At 36.7% G+C, this 16,808-nt stretch overlaps 1 protein-coding gene and 1 long non-coding RNA gene across 3 annotated transcripts in view; both read right to left on the bottom strand.

Moving 5' to 3' along the window:
* Positions 1-623: 623 nt before the first annotated feature.
* The window catches only part of TXNL1 (thioredoxin like 1), a 43,084-nt gene continuing 26,899 nt past the window's right edge, over positions 624-16,808 (bottom strand). The window contains exons 4-9 of one of the 2 annotated variants that reach the window (XM_006055282.4): positions 13,070-13,192; positions 11,324-11,393; positions 9,288-9,460; positions 6,864-6,968; positions 2,200-2,242; positions 624-781 (exon numbers count right to left, since the gene is read on the bottom strand). In XM_006055282.4, coding sequence (XP_006055344.3) covers positions 2,204-2,242; positions 6,864-6,968; positions 9,288-9,460; positions 11,324-11,393; positions 13,070-13,192 — 510 coding nt within the window. In that variant the 3' untranslated portion in view covers positions 624-781; positions 2,200-2,203. The remainder of the gene's footprint in view (positions 782-2,199; positions 2,243-6,863; positions 6,969-9,287; positions 9,461-11,323; positions 11,394-13,069; positions 13,193-16,808) is intronic. The other variant, XM_006055284.4, reaches the window with a different exon arrangement.
* On the bottom strand, positions 2,422-5,223 carry LOC123331240. The gene is made up of 2 exons (XR_006547786.2): positions 4,302-5,223; positions 2,422-3,141 (listed from the first exon to the last, which is right to left on the bottom strand). It is a non-coding gene; the product is annotated as an uncharacterized LOC123331240 (long non-coding RNA).

Below are 16,808 nucleotides of genomic sequence, written 5' to 3'. Positions count from 1 at the left end.
GTATATTTACACTGCATCATTTGGTAGTTAAAATAATAAATACTTCATTAAAAGATATCAATTCCTGCTGCTTCATGAATTCACAGTACTTTATTTTTTCCTACTGTTGGATTTCAACATATATTTTCAACATACCTTTCAACATATGTTGATAAAGATGACTCAAGTTTTAAGTCTATCCAAAAGGGTATCAAATCTGTGCTCCCTCTGACAGTCTTAGGTGGGAACAGTTAAGTCTCGTTAAACTAATCTATTTCTGGTAGTTTATAATGTGGGTGTTTTCTATAGCCCAGATGCCCAACTGCTGTTGAACAAACTATGAGTCTAACACAGTTAGCCTTCCCAAGTCCACCTGTCAGAATCACGTGCTGTGCGCACATCAACACACGTACATGCCTCAGTTCCTAAAGCAGTTCTGCTCCTCTAAGGAGGGAAACAGGCTTTTGATCAACACACTATCAGACACTGAAGTCTCTGCTAAAATCAGTAGGTGTCCAATTTTCACAAAAATGGAAAGAGAAAATACTTATTTAGAACAACAAAAGTTAAGCTTGGCAAAAGTAGTTATTTTTATTTACAACTGCATGTATTAAGGTTACAAGAGAAACACTAGTGATACCATCTGAACAAAAGCAATGATTTATTGGTAATGGAAATGAATGAAATATTGAAAGTCTCTGGCGAGAATCAAGCAATTATCCAGGAGCTGTAGATCTGATTGCAACATGGTCTTCCAGTGTCATCTGTACCTTTAGTGGCTTTCTCCTTTTTTTCCAACTACCTAGGAAGAACAAAAATAACTTTATATATACCTCTTATTGATTTAGACATATGAGTTATTTTCAAAATACTACTGTTATCATTTTTAAAACCTATATTAATTTTTGTATTTGCATTTCTTTGGCATGCAGTGTATCTTCATTGTTGAAGCAAACCGTGACACTCCCTCCCCTCCCAGCCTCTAGAAATTAAAACTAAAATACATGCAGGCTATTTTTGGTATTTCACACTGTTTTAAGAAAAAGTAATGCAACTTTTCAAAACAAGGTTGACAGTTTAGAGAAGTTAATAAAAAGATGATGCTACATGAGTGAAACATATTGGCATACTATTTTTAGGCAATTAGATATCAAATGTTGATCACAAAATAATGTAGAATTAAAAGAGTATGCTAAACTTATGTCTTCATGCCCAAGATGACAGGTTTCTAGACTTTTCTATCAATATGTAGACATGCAATGAAAACAGATTAAAAATGACTAATTTTGCCTAGTTTCTATTTTTAAAAAATCCTGGTTACTAAAATATACTACTAAAATACAAAGAATAAATCTAGGTTCAGTCAATGATTAGAAAAATTTTCTATGGCAAGGTTTAAAAAATGTCCTAGGTTGCTATAAACGTGGTAGCATGAAACTATAATAAATAAATCTGATTTCTAACAATGGTTCTAGAAAACAAAGCCTCTATGGGAAGGTTCTAAATCTACATTCTAATCAAACAATTTACTTTAAACCTAAAGTTCATAATAATGTATTCTCATGGCAGAAATGCCTCTAAGGAAATCTACTTGCAAGCCACTGAACATATATTTACATATAACAAAATTTCTATGTACATTTGTAAGTACAATTTTCATATTTTAAATTGACTCTGATCCAAAAGGCAGCGTCTGAATCAAGCAAAACTCACAAAGATCTTCAGTACATATCTGGTCTAAAACAGAACTTGGGATTCTGGGAATCCCAGATTCATGGGAAAAGATGATAAAAACCCATTCTACTGAATTCCTAATCACATTTTATGAGAAATGCTGTTTTCCCCATCTTGAGGAAAAACACTTTTATTGCTTTAAAATAACTCCTCTTTAATCCAAGGAAACCACGTGCTACCAAGTCCAAAAAGCCAAAAAAGACACAGAAGACAGTCTCATAAAAGAGTATGTAGATGAGAGTAAGAAGTTCAGGTTTTAAGAGCCGGGGGAGGGGGGAGTCTTCCTAAGAAAGAAGGGAAGGTGGCGCTATTTGTACCACAAATGAATTTAAGCAGATAAGCACTGAAAGCATTGTTGATCATTATATCACTTGGGAACACACAAACACAGAGCTATTAGATTAAGCAAAAGAAAACAAAAACAATTAATATTAAAAATTAACATTTTAGCAGATGTGATACAGTAGAAGACACGAATCTGCATACTGTTTCACAGGCTGATAACTCTCAACTTGCCAATGTGTATTCTCTGGAAAAAAGAAGAAATTCAGCATTCCAATAAGGAGTTTCTCACCCCAACAGTAAAGCTCTTTTATTCACTTTTAAGTCTTTATATTACACCTCTGACAAACAAAAGTTTTGGTACATCAAAATTAAGTGTCAAAAATATTTATTCAATAAAGAGTCCATTGATTGTCTATGTTAATATTTTAACTCAGCCTAACTTTTAGTCCGTAAGTCTTTCAACTGGCCTTGAACTCACTTGTGTTGGCAAAGTAGAGGACAGGCCCATAATTAATCAGCAAAAAGATTCTAGAGCTACAGTTCCAATGAGAAAACCCGTATCTCTCAATATCAGCCTAATCAATATATTACACTAGCTCTGATGTAAAAGAACTTGGTGAAACTGCTCATATTTGATTTCCAAAATGATTCTATTGTTTCTAAAAATACAAACTTTAGATCGGATTAAAACATTATCCAACTATTTAAAAATATTTATGACAATGTAAGTTTCACTGCAATATTATTTCTCAAAATGTAGTACAAAATTAAATGAGACAGGAGAAAGTAAAAACAAACAAAAAGTTGGGTGAGTAACCTGGTATGGTAATGAAACTAAAGCGCCCAGTTGCAAGATCAGAACAAAAGCTCAAACAAAATAAAGCCAACTGAGGAACATCGACTAGAAGAGATCTGAAGACAGAGATGGTTGAGGCAATCTAGGTAACAGGGGGGTTGATCCAGATGACAGAAGCTGTAGAAATCTTGCCCAGCAATGGCGAGAACGTGAGAAGGGTGAGAGCAGACAGGTGCTAGATGAGCAGAGAAGCAAGGAGGGGAGTAGAGTGAGATAAGGTCAATCTTTATATTACTTCATTTTTAAAAATCTTCTGTTTTTAGTTCATTTGAGTTGGATTAAAAAAGCTGAAAAATAAAGACAAAAATGTTACAACAATAGCTGATACGGTGAATGGCCAGTTAAGAAAAGTCTATTTCTATTACCACGATAGAAAATCTGCTTTGCTGTTCACATGCACCTCATTCCCTAAGAAGCAGAAGCCCCTTCACTTTTGCTCAGTTCTGAATACTTCTATTACTTTTGTATTAAAATAAAGCAAACCATGTGAAGAGCATATTTTTGCAAAGAAAACATCTACTTCCAATTAAAATGGCAAGCTTTCTTCATGCTGCAACATATAGAATACATTTACTACAACAACAGATAGCCTAAGTATATATTATAATCTGGGCACAATGCCTCCTATGAGCCAAAAACAGAAAAACGGAAGGTATGTTCTAGCCTCCCAAATCTGCCAAGTATGACCTTCTAACACTGTAAGAGTATGCGAGGTGGTCTAAGACTTCTCTCCACAACCAAGACTCAACAGCATTACCTTAGCTTCTGTCATCTTAATAACCTAAGGAGAATATCAATGACATTCTGAGAACTAAAATTAACTAGGAACAACTCATGCAACATAAAAACAGAAACTGAAAATGCTACATAATTCTATTTTATCATTCATTAAAATCATTTTATACAATTCTCTTCACTACACAGAGAGGTAACTCTCCTGTCTGTGCTGATAAAACACATGCCAAATCTATATTGAAATTTTAAATTCTAATTACTGTGTGGAATGCCTTTAAAAGTCAAACTGACTAAATAAGTAAAGAGAAAGTGCCGTACTTGACTTGTCCTTGAATGAAGGACTTGCACCATCTCAGTTCCATGCCCAGGGTTCCTGTTTTCCATTCTACCTAGAGCGCCCACTGCTGCCTTGAACTAAGCTTTGATTTATATTGATTAGCATTCCAAACATTAGGGCATTACCCTTTAACAATATAAACTTGTTACTATCAGAGATTATGACTACACATAACACAGTACCACAGGGACTACAAGGATCAGAGCACACATCTATTATTTCCTTCACTAGAATCCAAACTCACTGATGGCTTTTAATAAGTGACTCTCAATAAGGCCAATTTCAGTTAAACATAAGCTGCTTTTTAACTGTAGCTTTCCTACGCTAAAGTTGCTGGCTTGGCACAATATGAAAACTACTAAAATATTAGCTTACTTTTGAGAAATAAAACTACAGGACAACGGAGGACACAAGCAGTGCAATCTCATTCAGAAACTACTGGAAGAAAATGTAACATTAATATACATAAGAAAATCATTCAAACAAAATTTTTCAGACATTATAAAAGCAAAAGATTAAGAAGTCCAGAACACCAAGAAGGAAGACCATTACACTGTTACATAATTTTTGCAGCAGTTCTCGGTGTGATCCAAGCTGGGTGACCTTGAAACCCATTCAGGGAGTCTTCAAGGTTAAAAGTGCTTTTATAATCATGCTAAATAAATTGTTATTTGCCTCTTTAACTCTCATTGTCTCACAATATACAATGAAGTTTTCCAGAGGCTACATGACTTATGATAGCAAAACTGACTGAATGCAGAAGCAAATATGAGAATGAGAGGATTCTACTAGACTGTATACAGTAATTTGTCAAAATGTAAAACAATGTTCTTCTCACAAAATTGGTTTTTGTTTTGGAAAATAAGTATTTTAATTTTAAAAAATCACTTGTGCTAACACGATAATTTTAATAAATATTGTTTAAATTTTCCAGTTTTAACTTCTAAGATGGTAAGTATTAGATAAATACTGGCCACAACAATCTTTAACAGTGTAAAGGTGTCCTGGGACCATCAAGTTTTGAGTACTACTGTTTTACAGTCATTTTTAATAAGGTAAAAAAAGTACCTAGTTAAACATATGGTATTATAGAACAAAAAGAAATACTCTCAAAGAAGAAAAGAAAAATACCTCTACTATCCTAAAGAGTCAAAAAAGGTAGTTTGGTAGTCAAAAAAGAGAGAGAATAGGCTGGAAGAGATGTGAACTGTTGTTCAGTTGCTACATCATGTCAGACTCTTTTGTGACCTCATGGACTGTAGCCACCAGGCTCCTCTGTCCATGGGGTTTCCCAGGCAAGAATACTAGAGTGGGTTGCCATTTCCTTCTCCAGAGGATCTTCCTGAACTAGGGATTGAACCCGCATCTTTTGCATTGGCAGGTGGATTCTTCACCACTAAGCCACCAGGGAAGAGCTAGGGATAGGAGAGGGGATGTTAAAGAGGTGGACGCATCCTGAGATGGGCAATTATTAATGCACACTAGAAAAACTGTAACTGGATGGCAGGCTGGTAAGAAGATAAGTAAGAGTAGGGGTTACCTGGAGGAAACATGGAAATCAAGTAGCATAAGCTGAGGTGAGAAGCCAGGAAACCAGAGGAAATAACGGGATTTAGAGTAACAGATCTTAGGAAAGAATTGCGCTAGAAGCAAACTACGCAAGGCACGGTTCAAGCCAAATCCAACGGCATGTGACTCAAACAAGCAAAGGAGCAGAGCAGGCAGCCAGAACGTCTTTGCTGCTCACACAGTTTCCCAGTGCAGCACACTTCGTATCATAAAAACGTAGATGTTTAATCTCTGCTTCTTCTGACCTGTCATTATGCGTATGTCAAACATCCCACATGACAGATCTAAGAACAAAACTGTTCCTACAGCTCCCAAAAGTTAACTACGCTGTGAGACAGGAAGACAGCAGTTGGAAAACGATGTTAAAATATCTATTGTCAGTGTCCAGTTTCATAAGTTCATCCACTGTTATGAAATTTTATTTTCCTGCAACTGAATTAAAATCAAACCTCATCAAAAAGAATGAGTTTTCTGGGTGTTTCATGGCTTCAATTCCCAAAACAGGGGTCTAAATTGGTAAACCAGGTGCCTCTTCCTCCACACACTGGCAGCCCTGGGGAAACGCTTATGTGCTTCCTCTCTAAGTAATCATCCCAAGTTCTAGACCACCTGCCAGAGGCAGCCATCGGAAATACTGCAATACCTACATCTCATGTGCTGCTGCACACTTAATCTGAGTACAGCAACTGGGTTCTGTACTGATAAAGTTCTTGATGGCACATCTATGCTCTGTGGTTGTGTATTTTAAGAGTCATCCTCAGGAATCGTTACCAGTTAGAAGTACAATGCTCTCATTTCTAAAGGTCCCATGGTAACATAAATTCTTACGCAAACCTTAGGAGTATGTCCTCAAAAACAAAAACCAAACCAAAAAAGCCACTGAACACATATGCCTGTTCACTGAAGAGTTATTTGCTGAAATGTGTTCTTCAGCACAAAGACATGGTTTGAAAGCATCTCAGTGAAGCAAAGGAGCCCATTCTTCTTGATTAAAATCATTGTCATTTTAAATATGTTTTCATCAGAAACAATGATAATCAAAATCTTAATATAAACAAGCAAAAGTTCTTAAAAAGTCACTAATAATGACTTAATGTACTCCAATTTTTCACTATCCCTAACTACCTTCTATAACAAAACAATAATTTATACCTTCTTATTTGGATGCCATTCATTAATAGACACTGTGTCAATGAGACTTATCTTTATTAGAGATTTCTCTTAGTAAGAAATCTAAAAATGTGATTAGAAGACCCTACTCTTCTGTTTATCCTTATAAGATTTCATGATATGATTTTGATACTTTTAAAGTTATTTCTTTAAAATTACTATTTTTATTTCTCCTAGATATCATTTAAACAAACTTACTCGTTTGAAGTCATTCATATTTGTTGCCTGGACTGGAGTCCCAATAAAAGTAAAATATGAAATTCTTGTTGTTTCTTCTTCACCTTGATTGGACTGAACAAATATCTACACACACAAATAATTTTACCATTAACGATTACACTTCTTTTTTGATAAACATGCTCAAAGATTTAATCGATTTTCTTAGGTTATTAATAAAAATACCTTCCATTCTTTATAAGGATTAGTCCAAATTACATTTACACTAGGATTCCTATAGCATCATTAATTCTACTGTCTGCTCGGCTGTTCTTACCTGGTCCAGGGGGATCATGGCAGAATACTTACATATGTAAGCTCTGCATGATTTGGCATGATAATGTTGAAGGGTCAAAATTAAATTATTTACAGGGAATATTGAAAGAGTATGAAACTCAAGATTACAATGGACAGAATGTTACTGAAATTTTACTAAAACCACAATTTTTACTGAGGAAAATCTTGGCAGTTATATTCTTTCTGATACGCCATCATTCATTCTATTCCCTAAAATGTTAAAAGAAAAAAGAGCACGCTGGAAATCAGTTCCTAAAACTACCCTCCGCTTCTCATGTTTTTTTAAGCTCGTCTCTGTACGTGTTCAGTAGCTTCAATCGTGTCTGACTCTCTGAGACCCCGTGGACTGTAGTCCACCAGGCTCCTCTGTCCATGGATTCTCCAGGCAAGAATACAGAAGTGGGTTGCCATGTCCTTCTCCAGGAGATCCTTCCAACCTAGGGATCAAACCTGCGCTTTCTGCATTGCAGGCAGATTCTTTACCTACTGAGCCACCTGGGAAGCCCATACTGTGCCTTGCATGTTTTATTAAGCTTGCTTCTTTTATACTTTCTATTTAAAATTTCCCTCAGCATGTTAGGAGACAGACGCTTTACTCATAGGTTCTTCTTCAATACACTGGATTATTTAAATTTGCTCCATTTTTAAAAATAATACTCAAGATGCTGTCTACTTAAGAATATTGCCTCTCTTGATTTGGGCAACATTCTTTTTCCATTTTCAGATGAAAATCAGTTTTGTTGTTTTTTTAGGCAACCACAGGTTCATCTCGAATTGAGCTGACCAATTAAAAACTTCAAGTCTATAATAAGTAGACTATTAAAGTAGTTCTCTATTTATTTGCAATGCTTTTTTAATCTAAGCACGACAGTTTATATTTACTCTCTTAAAAATTCATATACTTATTTTGATTAGACTTTCTGATCAAAACTGTCTTTTCGATTTCAACTTAATCATCAAAAAAAGTGACAAGTGTGCTTTCTGTGTCTGAACTTAAGTCACTGACTAAAATGATGAGCTTAAAAGTATGATTTAATAGGACACAGTAAAGACTGTGAACCTATCACAAAGTAACTATGTTCAATGATCTCAAAGACAGAAGAGATTACATTAGGATCTCTGGGTTTAAAGAGCTTTTTCCAATAAGCAAATGCCTTCCTCCCATCACTACATAAAGCAATAGGTGTTATTAATTGAATGCTACAAATGTTACAAATATGTAACAAATATTTGTAAATATGTTACAAATGAATAAAGTCAAGAAAATATTTCATAACCAGTGTTCCAGTTTGATATAACCATTTTCTTTAATTTCATCCAGGTAAAATTCTTCTACTCAAAACTCAATATAATCCTTTATCTTACCACTAAGTATATTCTGTGAAATTCCACTGAAAGCTTCCCAAAATGAACACAGCTATAACATTCTTCTAATTTACAAAACCGGAATCTACTGACACAAAGAAATTACACTCCTTTGGCAAGTCTGTGCTCCGGTGACTCTGTGCTGGTTCCAACTCCTTTTTCTAGGCATTCTACTCTAACCCTCCTAAACCCCTGCTCTGATGGAATGGGCTCTGGTTGACAGATGGCTTAGAAGCATGTGCTGGGTTTAACACTAGAATTCAAAAAAGCAATTAGTAACTGCTAAAAAGCTGCTGATTTTGTAATGTAAATTAAGGTAACACAAAATTATGCTTTTAAAAAGTCAGTTTTTACTGAGATCATGGCCACTACACGATTCAAAAGTAAATTGGATTTTAGAAACGTATCCTCACTCATTACCAGGTACGAAGGAAGAATGAGTATCTGGTTTAAGAATAAATGTTCTAGAATAAATTTTTAACAAAAGTTGGCATATACATGCCATATATATATATATATGTATTTGACAAACCTACAAATTAAAAAAATCCACCTTCCTTTTTAGGGCACATAGATGAATTAAAAAGAAGAAAATTTAATTAGCTCATTAGACATTTTTATGCATTTCAAGCCAAATGGACCGTTAACCATTTTTAAGAATAACTTGAGTCAGCTAGGACACTGAAGATGGCATAAATTGTCACCCACAACCCGTTGCATACATGTGAATGAAACACTACTTACAGTTACACTGTTAACGTTCTGAAACTTAACATAACGAAGAGGGACAATACCATCTTCTTTAATATCATCCTCTGTTAGTTCCAGAGCTTGAGTTGGCTCACTTCTTTCTGCCTCTTCAAAATCCATAGATCGCGGTAGATTGATAAAAATTTTTACATATTTAGGACCCTGACCTATAGAACGGTAGAATAAAATTAAATGCTAACATCAAACATATAATACTTTGTCCTCTTTACCATTATGTTCACTCTATACAGACGTGCCCACATATGCACACACCTACCTCTCTTTAGAAATTTTAAGAACGTCTGAGTATTTTCACAGCCATACTCCTCCTCTCTCAATAGATATTTAGTGGTATATTCTTGGCCTGCTGAAACTACACTAAATACTATGGATACCAGATTAAAACACACATACACACATGCACACGCAAACATATACACAGAGTTCCTGCCCTCAACTGTAAGAGACAGGCAATGAGGGATGTACAGCTCCCAGGGAGGAGGTACTGGCAAGGCGGCAGTGGAGTCTGACAGCACATGCAGGATGATGAGAAGTTTCATAAAAGAAACACTGAGCTGCGTCTTGCAGTTGCCATCAGCTGGCACCTTTTGTTATTTAGGAGAAAAGCATTATCAGTGACAATATTTAGCCAGAGGAAATTAACTACACAAACTGCCAAATTTCGTCTTAGGGATTAGGCTGTGCTCAGTGCTAAAACCACTCTGTAGAATGTCTTAGTCTCTCTAGCTTCAGACCAGTACCCTGTGACTGACTGAGGAATCTCAGCATAGCCATACTGCTTACATACTCATTTCTTTGGCATTTGCTTTTACAAATACTTTGTATTTTCAGAATAAATTAACAATTTTATTAGTGAAAAAATCATAACCCATGGAAACTTAGAATAGTAAATAACTTAAGGGAATGCCATCTGATAAACAGGGCACTGTTTCTCCCAATCAACTAAGAAAGCAACAACAAATCCTAGCCCCCTCTCCCCACCTCAGGCTCCCTCCCATGTCCATTCCCAGCAGCAAAAAAAAAAAAAGAAACAGAAAAAAGGGGGTGGGGTGAGTCAGGCCAACTCTGTATTGAACAGAATGGGAAATGCCAAATTTGCACAATCATGTTTGCAGCATCATAATATGTATAAAGAAAGTGCAACTATAATTAGAGCACACACAGGAGGATCTAGGGCCTTAGTTTTATCGCCTGTAACAGGAAGAATGTGAAATAAGTCTCCCCCAGTTCCCACCCTGAAAAACAGCTACCTCAAACTTAGAACTCTTAGTTGGAAGAAAGGACTCCTTTGTTTTCGGATGAAGAGGAAAACGGTAAAAGTTGACTTTTTTTTCAAATTACTTTTGTCCCAATAATCTTACATTATATGTCACTGCTTTGTTCCAAGAACAATTTCACTCTTTCCCAAAACAAGAGCTCTCTACCTCCATTTAATAACAAGTTTTAACCTAAGGGACCAGTAACAGAATGGAAAAAGAAGATGGAGTATATACATATACACAATGAAATACTACTCAACCATAAAAAGGAATGAAATTTTGCCATTTGCAGCAACATGGATGGACTTGGAGGATATTATGCTAAGTGGAACAAGTCAGAGAGAAAAAGACAAATACTGCATGGTGTCACTTACTATGTGGAATCTAAAAAATAAAACTAGTGAATCTAACAAAAAAAGATACAGACTCAGAAATAAAACAAACTATTTACTAGGAGGGAAGAGGGGAAGGGACAAGCAAGGTAGTGTTAGGGAATTAAAGAGGTACAAACAACTGTGTATAAAATAAATAAGCTACAAGGATACACACAGGGAATACAGCCAATATTTTGGAATAACTATAAATGGAGTATAATCCTTAAACACTGTAAATCACTATGTTGTACACCTGAAACTTACATACTGCTGTACATCAACTATACACAATTTAAAACAAAGAAAAGTTTTAAATATAAGCCAGCAGGTCTATAGAGCAGAAAGTTACTTTATAGAAAAGCTGCCCATTACTCACCATTATCTGGCCCTTGAAATTTCATTGAATAAAGCTTAACAGGCTGATTGAATGCCACAGTAATAAGAAGCTGTGAAAAAAATAATTGTCTCATTTTTAAAGGGCTGTTAAACATCTTAAGTAACACAACAGCTAAGGAGAATTAAAATAATTAAACAGAAAAAATTTAATTCACCTAACATAAACAATGTAATACAGAATATCAGTAAGCTGAAAGTAACTTGATTAGTTTGACATTTGAGAAATACAATAACCTATTCTTTTTATAAAGGAATAACAACAAAATTTAACAGAATTAATTAAAATTATATGTTAAGAACCTAAGGCCTCATGACCTAAAAACTGGCAACATCCACTCCCCCCCACCTGAAAAACAAATTAAACAAAACCCCCAAATTAAAACTTAAACTATGTATTTTAACATACTAAGCTTAATATTTCCTGAAACAGTTTATCTGTGGCTGCATCTACCCATGTCACTTGACAATCTGGAGACAATGCACACAGGTTATGTGGAGAGACTAGATCTCAAATGGACTCTATTTGATTCAAAACTCAAGAGAACAGGACTCACAGCTCTATTAGTAACCTCTAAACTTCCATCCTAAATGAATCTGACTCACTGAATCTGGAAAGCCACCCGAGGGAACTGAAATACAAAACTGCTGAGACGCCTCTCTCTGATTCCTTCACTCAATCTTCCTTCCACCAAAACTTTGTCTGATGAAGATACCTCTATGCTTCCACCCTGGGAAGAAGGTTTCCTCAGCAGGAAGATTTCAGGGAAGCTGTAGCCAGCCCTTCTGATACAATCATCACATTAATTTAGGGCACCGTTTACAAGGCGCACAACATGACGGTATTTTCAAGCAATAAAGTAAGACAGTTCTGGTTGGAGCAAAGGAAGATGGGATTTAGATTTATTTCAAATCACTGTGGTCTATTTGCTTAAGAAAATACTCAGACTACTCTCTTTAGTTATGTAAGTACTTTTAATACTTGACCTGTATTTGGGTGTCAGGAAATAAACATGACCCATTTAGGGACCTGAACCATAGGTGAAGAGGATATGAGAGTAGAAAGCTGGAAGTAGATAAAGTTAGTAAGCATATGACATCCTCTTCCTGAAGCCACTGATTTGACTCTTGTAAGAAATCAGAATATAAATACGATTTATATTTTAGAGAAGTAACTTTTGTGAACATATAAAAGATATACTGGAATGCGGACAAAGCAGAGGCAATGGTACAGTAACTAAATAAGAAAAATGTTTTTAAGACAATAAAATTTTAAATAACAGGTAAGATAAAGACAGAGACGGCGTGATCAAGGCAGAACTACACTACCCCACTTCCTCTGCGACAACACTGCAGGAGATACAGGGAAACACAACAGGTTTACACTGGGAGTGAGGGCGTTTACACTGGGAGTGAGGGCTAGACATAAAGGAGTGTCATTTAAGTGGGTAGAAAGTATGACGGCAGCTCAAGAATGAACAAAAGGACTTAAGAATAGTGAAGGCTTAACCCAGGCTTCCGGACAATCCAAGACTTCTGTGATTCTCTGCAGTGCAGCTGGGATAAACAAACAAAGAAAGGGGGTGAGTTGACAGGGTCAGAGGACAGAGATGGTTATAAAAAGTAAGAAAAAAGTGATCATCTGGAAAGGAGAGACATGAAACCATGAGATGGAAACGTGTGTGGACACAAATACTGATAATCTCTACAAGCCCAAGCATTCAGTTACCTGTTCATCACAATCAGATTCCAAGAAGGTCATGTCTTTTCGTAAACAGTTGTCAAATCCATGCTCATCACTTTCATTCAGACATTCACAGCCAGCTTTGTTAATAAAAGGCATTAAATCCATCTGAAAATTTAAACCAAAACTTTAGGCAAAGCATTTGGATTTGGTATAAAAATCTTAGTAAGAAATGTAAATATGTAATTCTCTTTTAAACTCTAAAAAATTATGTTTTCAGTGTACAACACTTGTGGTTAACAATTTTTAATGGTTATATTCCACCTATCTTTTTAATAACCTGTACTATATTGACTTTATTCCCTGTGCTGTACAATACATCCTTGTGATTCTTTTTTTTAAACTTTTTATTTGTATTGGAGTAATTCTCTCTTGACTTAAAAAATTGCTATCTCATTTAAAAGTTACTAAAACTTTTATAATAACCCTTTTGTCTAAACTTCTGATATCTACCACTAATAATTAAAGCCAAATTGAGGCTTAGCCCACTTAATAAGTATCTAAAACCAAGTCTTTAACACAAAGATTATTAAATGCTAACTTACACTTTTTTTAGTAACAGTGTTTGGCAGTGGAAAATATGCAAATTAAAATAAATCTCTACAAAATATCTAAAGAAAGCCTACCTCCCTCTTCTAGTGATAATGCACTCTTTAAACCTATATCCAAGAAGAGTTCAGATTAAAGATGAACTAGGGACTTCCCTGGTGGTCCAGTGGCTCAGACTCCGAGCTCCCAGTGCAGGGGGCTCGCGTTCCATCCTTACTCAGGGGAACTAGATCCCACACGCTGCAACTGAAGATCCTGCATGCTGCAACTAAGACCCCAGCACAAGCCAAAGAAATAAAATAAATGGTTAAAAAAAAAAAAAGGATGAATAGCAAATAACTACTTAAAAAATTATATTACGGAAAAGTCTAAACATACATAAACAGACTAACACAGTGATCCTCAGGTGCCCACTTCCTGGATACAACAATCATCAATTCACAGCCACTCTGGTTTCACCTTTACTCTGCAACCAGTCCCAACCTTCTTCCCGATTATTTTCATGTAAATTTTAGACGTTTTTCTCTTGTTATTCATGAACATTTCAGTGTGTTCATAAGCATTTCATAAAACATGTCCTTAAAAAAAGAATCCTCAATATCATTACCATGACTGTAACACTGATAATGTTTTAGTATCATTAATATCAATGTTCAAATTTCTTCAACTGTTTCAAATATTTTACAGTTGAATCAGTTTAGACTCAGAATAAGAATCCAAGAAAAGTATAAACAAGTATATTTGGTTAATGTCTCTTAAATCTCTTTTAATCCAGTCATTCGGCCTAGCGATGTCTCCTATTTGAATTTTGCTAACTGCTCCCTGTGGCGTCCTTTAGCATTTTCCAGTGTTATGTGCTGGCTAACGCCTCCAACACAACACCACAGAGTACAGTGACGGTGGGCATCCCTGCCCTGTTTCTGACTTCAGTGGGAATGTCTCCAGTGTGTTCCCATTAAAATTTTACTGAATGCTTTAGGAATAAATGGATATTGCATTCTGTCAAATATTTTTTCCAGGGCTTCCCTGGTGGCTCAGTGGTAAAGAACTCACCTGCCAATGCAGAAGACCCAGGTTCGATTCTTGATCTGGGAAGATCCCATATGCTGTGGAGCAGCTAAGCCTGTCTGCCACTACTGAGCCTGTGCTCTAGAGCCCCGAGGCGGCAACCACTGAACCCACGAGCCACAACTACTGAAGACCACGTGCCCTGGAGTCCGTGCTACGAGGCGGCAACAAGAGAAGTGTCAGGAAGCATTTAACAGGAGGCTTCCTGTGTGCTGTTTTGGATCTGTCATGAATCCTCTGTTCAAGAGGGGTGGCAAACCGCTCCCGGGGCCGAGGAATGCATGTGTTTCCTTCGCTAGTTTTTCCATGTGGTGATAAGTAACTATCTACTACCCTCTTCCTTTCTATGAACCATACGGTGAAAGTGATTATTTACAGCCCTCTCTCTTTGATATGGATTGCCTTATGTTTCCTTGATAATCTGTAAGTCTGGACTTTTGATCTTTATGTTTGCTGAAAATAGCTACCTTGTAAGACAGTATATATACCCACACTATGTTGAATAAAACACCTTTGCTTCATCAGAGCTTGGGTCCCCATGTCTGTCTGTCTGTCTGTCTCTCACTCTCTCTCCACCCAGCTAATTCTCTGGAGCGTAGAAACCCGTCGTGCTCACTCACTTTCCTGCCCGGGCTTCTAAGACCCTCTCAAGAAGGCGCACTGTACCTTCACCCCCTCGAGAGGGCGCCTGGTGCCTTCGTGAGCGACGCAAGCCCTGTGTCAAGAACTTTATTGGTTTTCTGCGTAAACCAGGGCATGTTGGCCTCTCTCTCTCTCTTTTACTTTCTTATTGCTGACTCCGGACCACCAGGTTCCAGTCCATTAAAGGACCTCAACAAGTGGCACCCGAACAGGGGCCTGGTACCCGTGGCAGGTTTGGACGGAGTGACCCCAAGGGCCTATTGAGGTCGGTAAGTACTAAGACATGGATCAAACGGCTGGAAAGCCCCATCACTTTTCTACTTTACTTCATCACTTATTTAAAGTTCAGGGACTTCCAGTTTCACGCCAGCAAATAGAGGCTTGCCTTCAGACAGTGGTTGAATGTAACCCTTGGTTTCCTGATGAAGGTAGTTTTGATTTAGAAATCTGGCAATGGGTCAGAGAATGTTGAATGAGCCACCAGACAGGGAAAAAATATTCCGATAGATTTCTGGCCCCTGTGGGCTCTCATTAAAGCTGTGATTCTGCCATTTCAAGGTAATTCTAGCCCTCTTGATATTCGGCAACAGGCAGAACACTTATTATGTGAATATGAATTTGATGATGAAACCTTACAAAAGGCACAATTAGAACAACATAAAATATTTTAGATTTTCCTACAAGCCCTGCCCCAGTTGCTCCAAGCGCTCCTCCCCTGCCAGGGGGCAGAAATCCCAAAGTCTCTCCCTTGCTAGAAGCTAATGATTCTGGCAATGACTCCCCTAAGACACCTTTTGACATTAAAACTGACAACACCTTTCTGAATAACAATAATAAGTTTTTACCACATTCTCTTAATTGTAAGAATTTGCTACCTACTCACTCTCCTTCACAACAGAGGCTTTCTGAATTGCTGGCTTTGCAATCACAAGTCTCTGAAGCTGATGGTTTTTCCGCCTTTCCAGTTTTTAGAAATCCTGATGCTCAAGGGCACATAATACCACAATATGAGGGTATTAACTTTTATCACATGCAACAAATTTAAAAATCTATAACTATGTACTGCCCACATTCATCTTTTACTAAAGCACTTCTAAATTCTATAACATCCTCTATTGGAAATTTTATTCCCCATGATTGGCGAACTTTAATAAAAGCTCTCCTTAAACCAGGATAATATCTTCAATGGATAATGTGCTAGCAGAGATCATGCTAACAGAAATGCTCGAGCTGGTGCTCCCCAAATGCTAACTGGTACAGGACAATTTGACACTATAGAAGCTCAAATACAGTGCCATCCTTTGTTACATGAACAATTAAAACAGTAGCCCTTGAAGCTTAGGATCAAATTACTCCGCAAGGGGAGCCTACAGGTAGCTACACTAAAATATTGCAAGGACCTAATAAAACGTATGCTGATTTTCTAGCTAGATTAGAAACTGCTATTTCCCGTACTGTAATTGGA

This window comes from Bubalus bubalis, chromosome 22, assembly GCF_019923935.1.
Source record: "Bubalus bubalis isolate 160015118507 breed Murrah chromosome 22, NDDB_SH_1, whole genome shotgun sequence".
Classification (NCBI taxonomy): Eukaryota; Metazoa; Chordata; class Mammalia; order Artiodactyla; family Bovidae; genus Bubalus; species Bubalus bubalis.
Note: the sequence above shows the minus strand (reverse complement) of the source record. Positions and strands in the feature narration are given on the sequence as shown.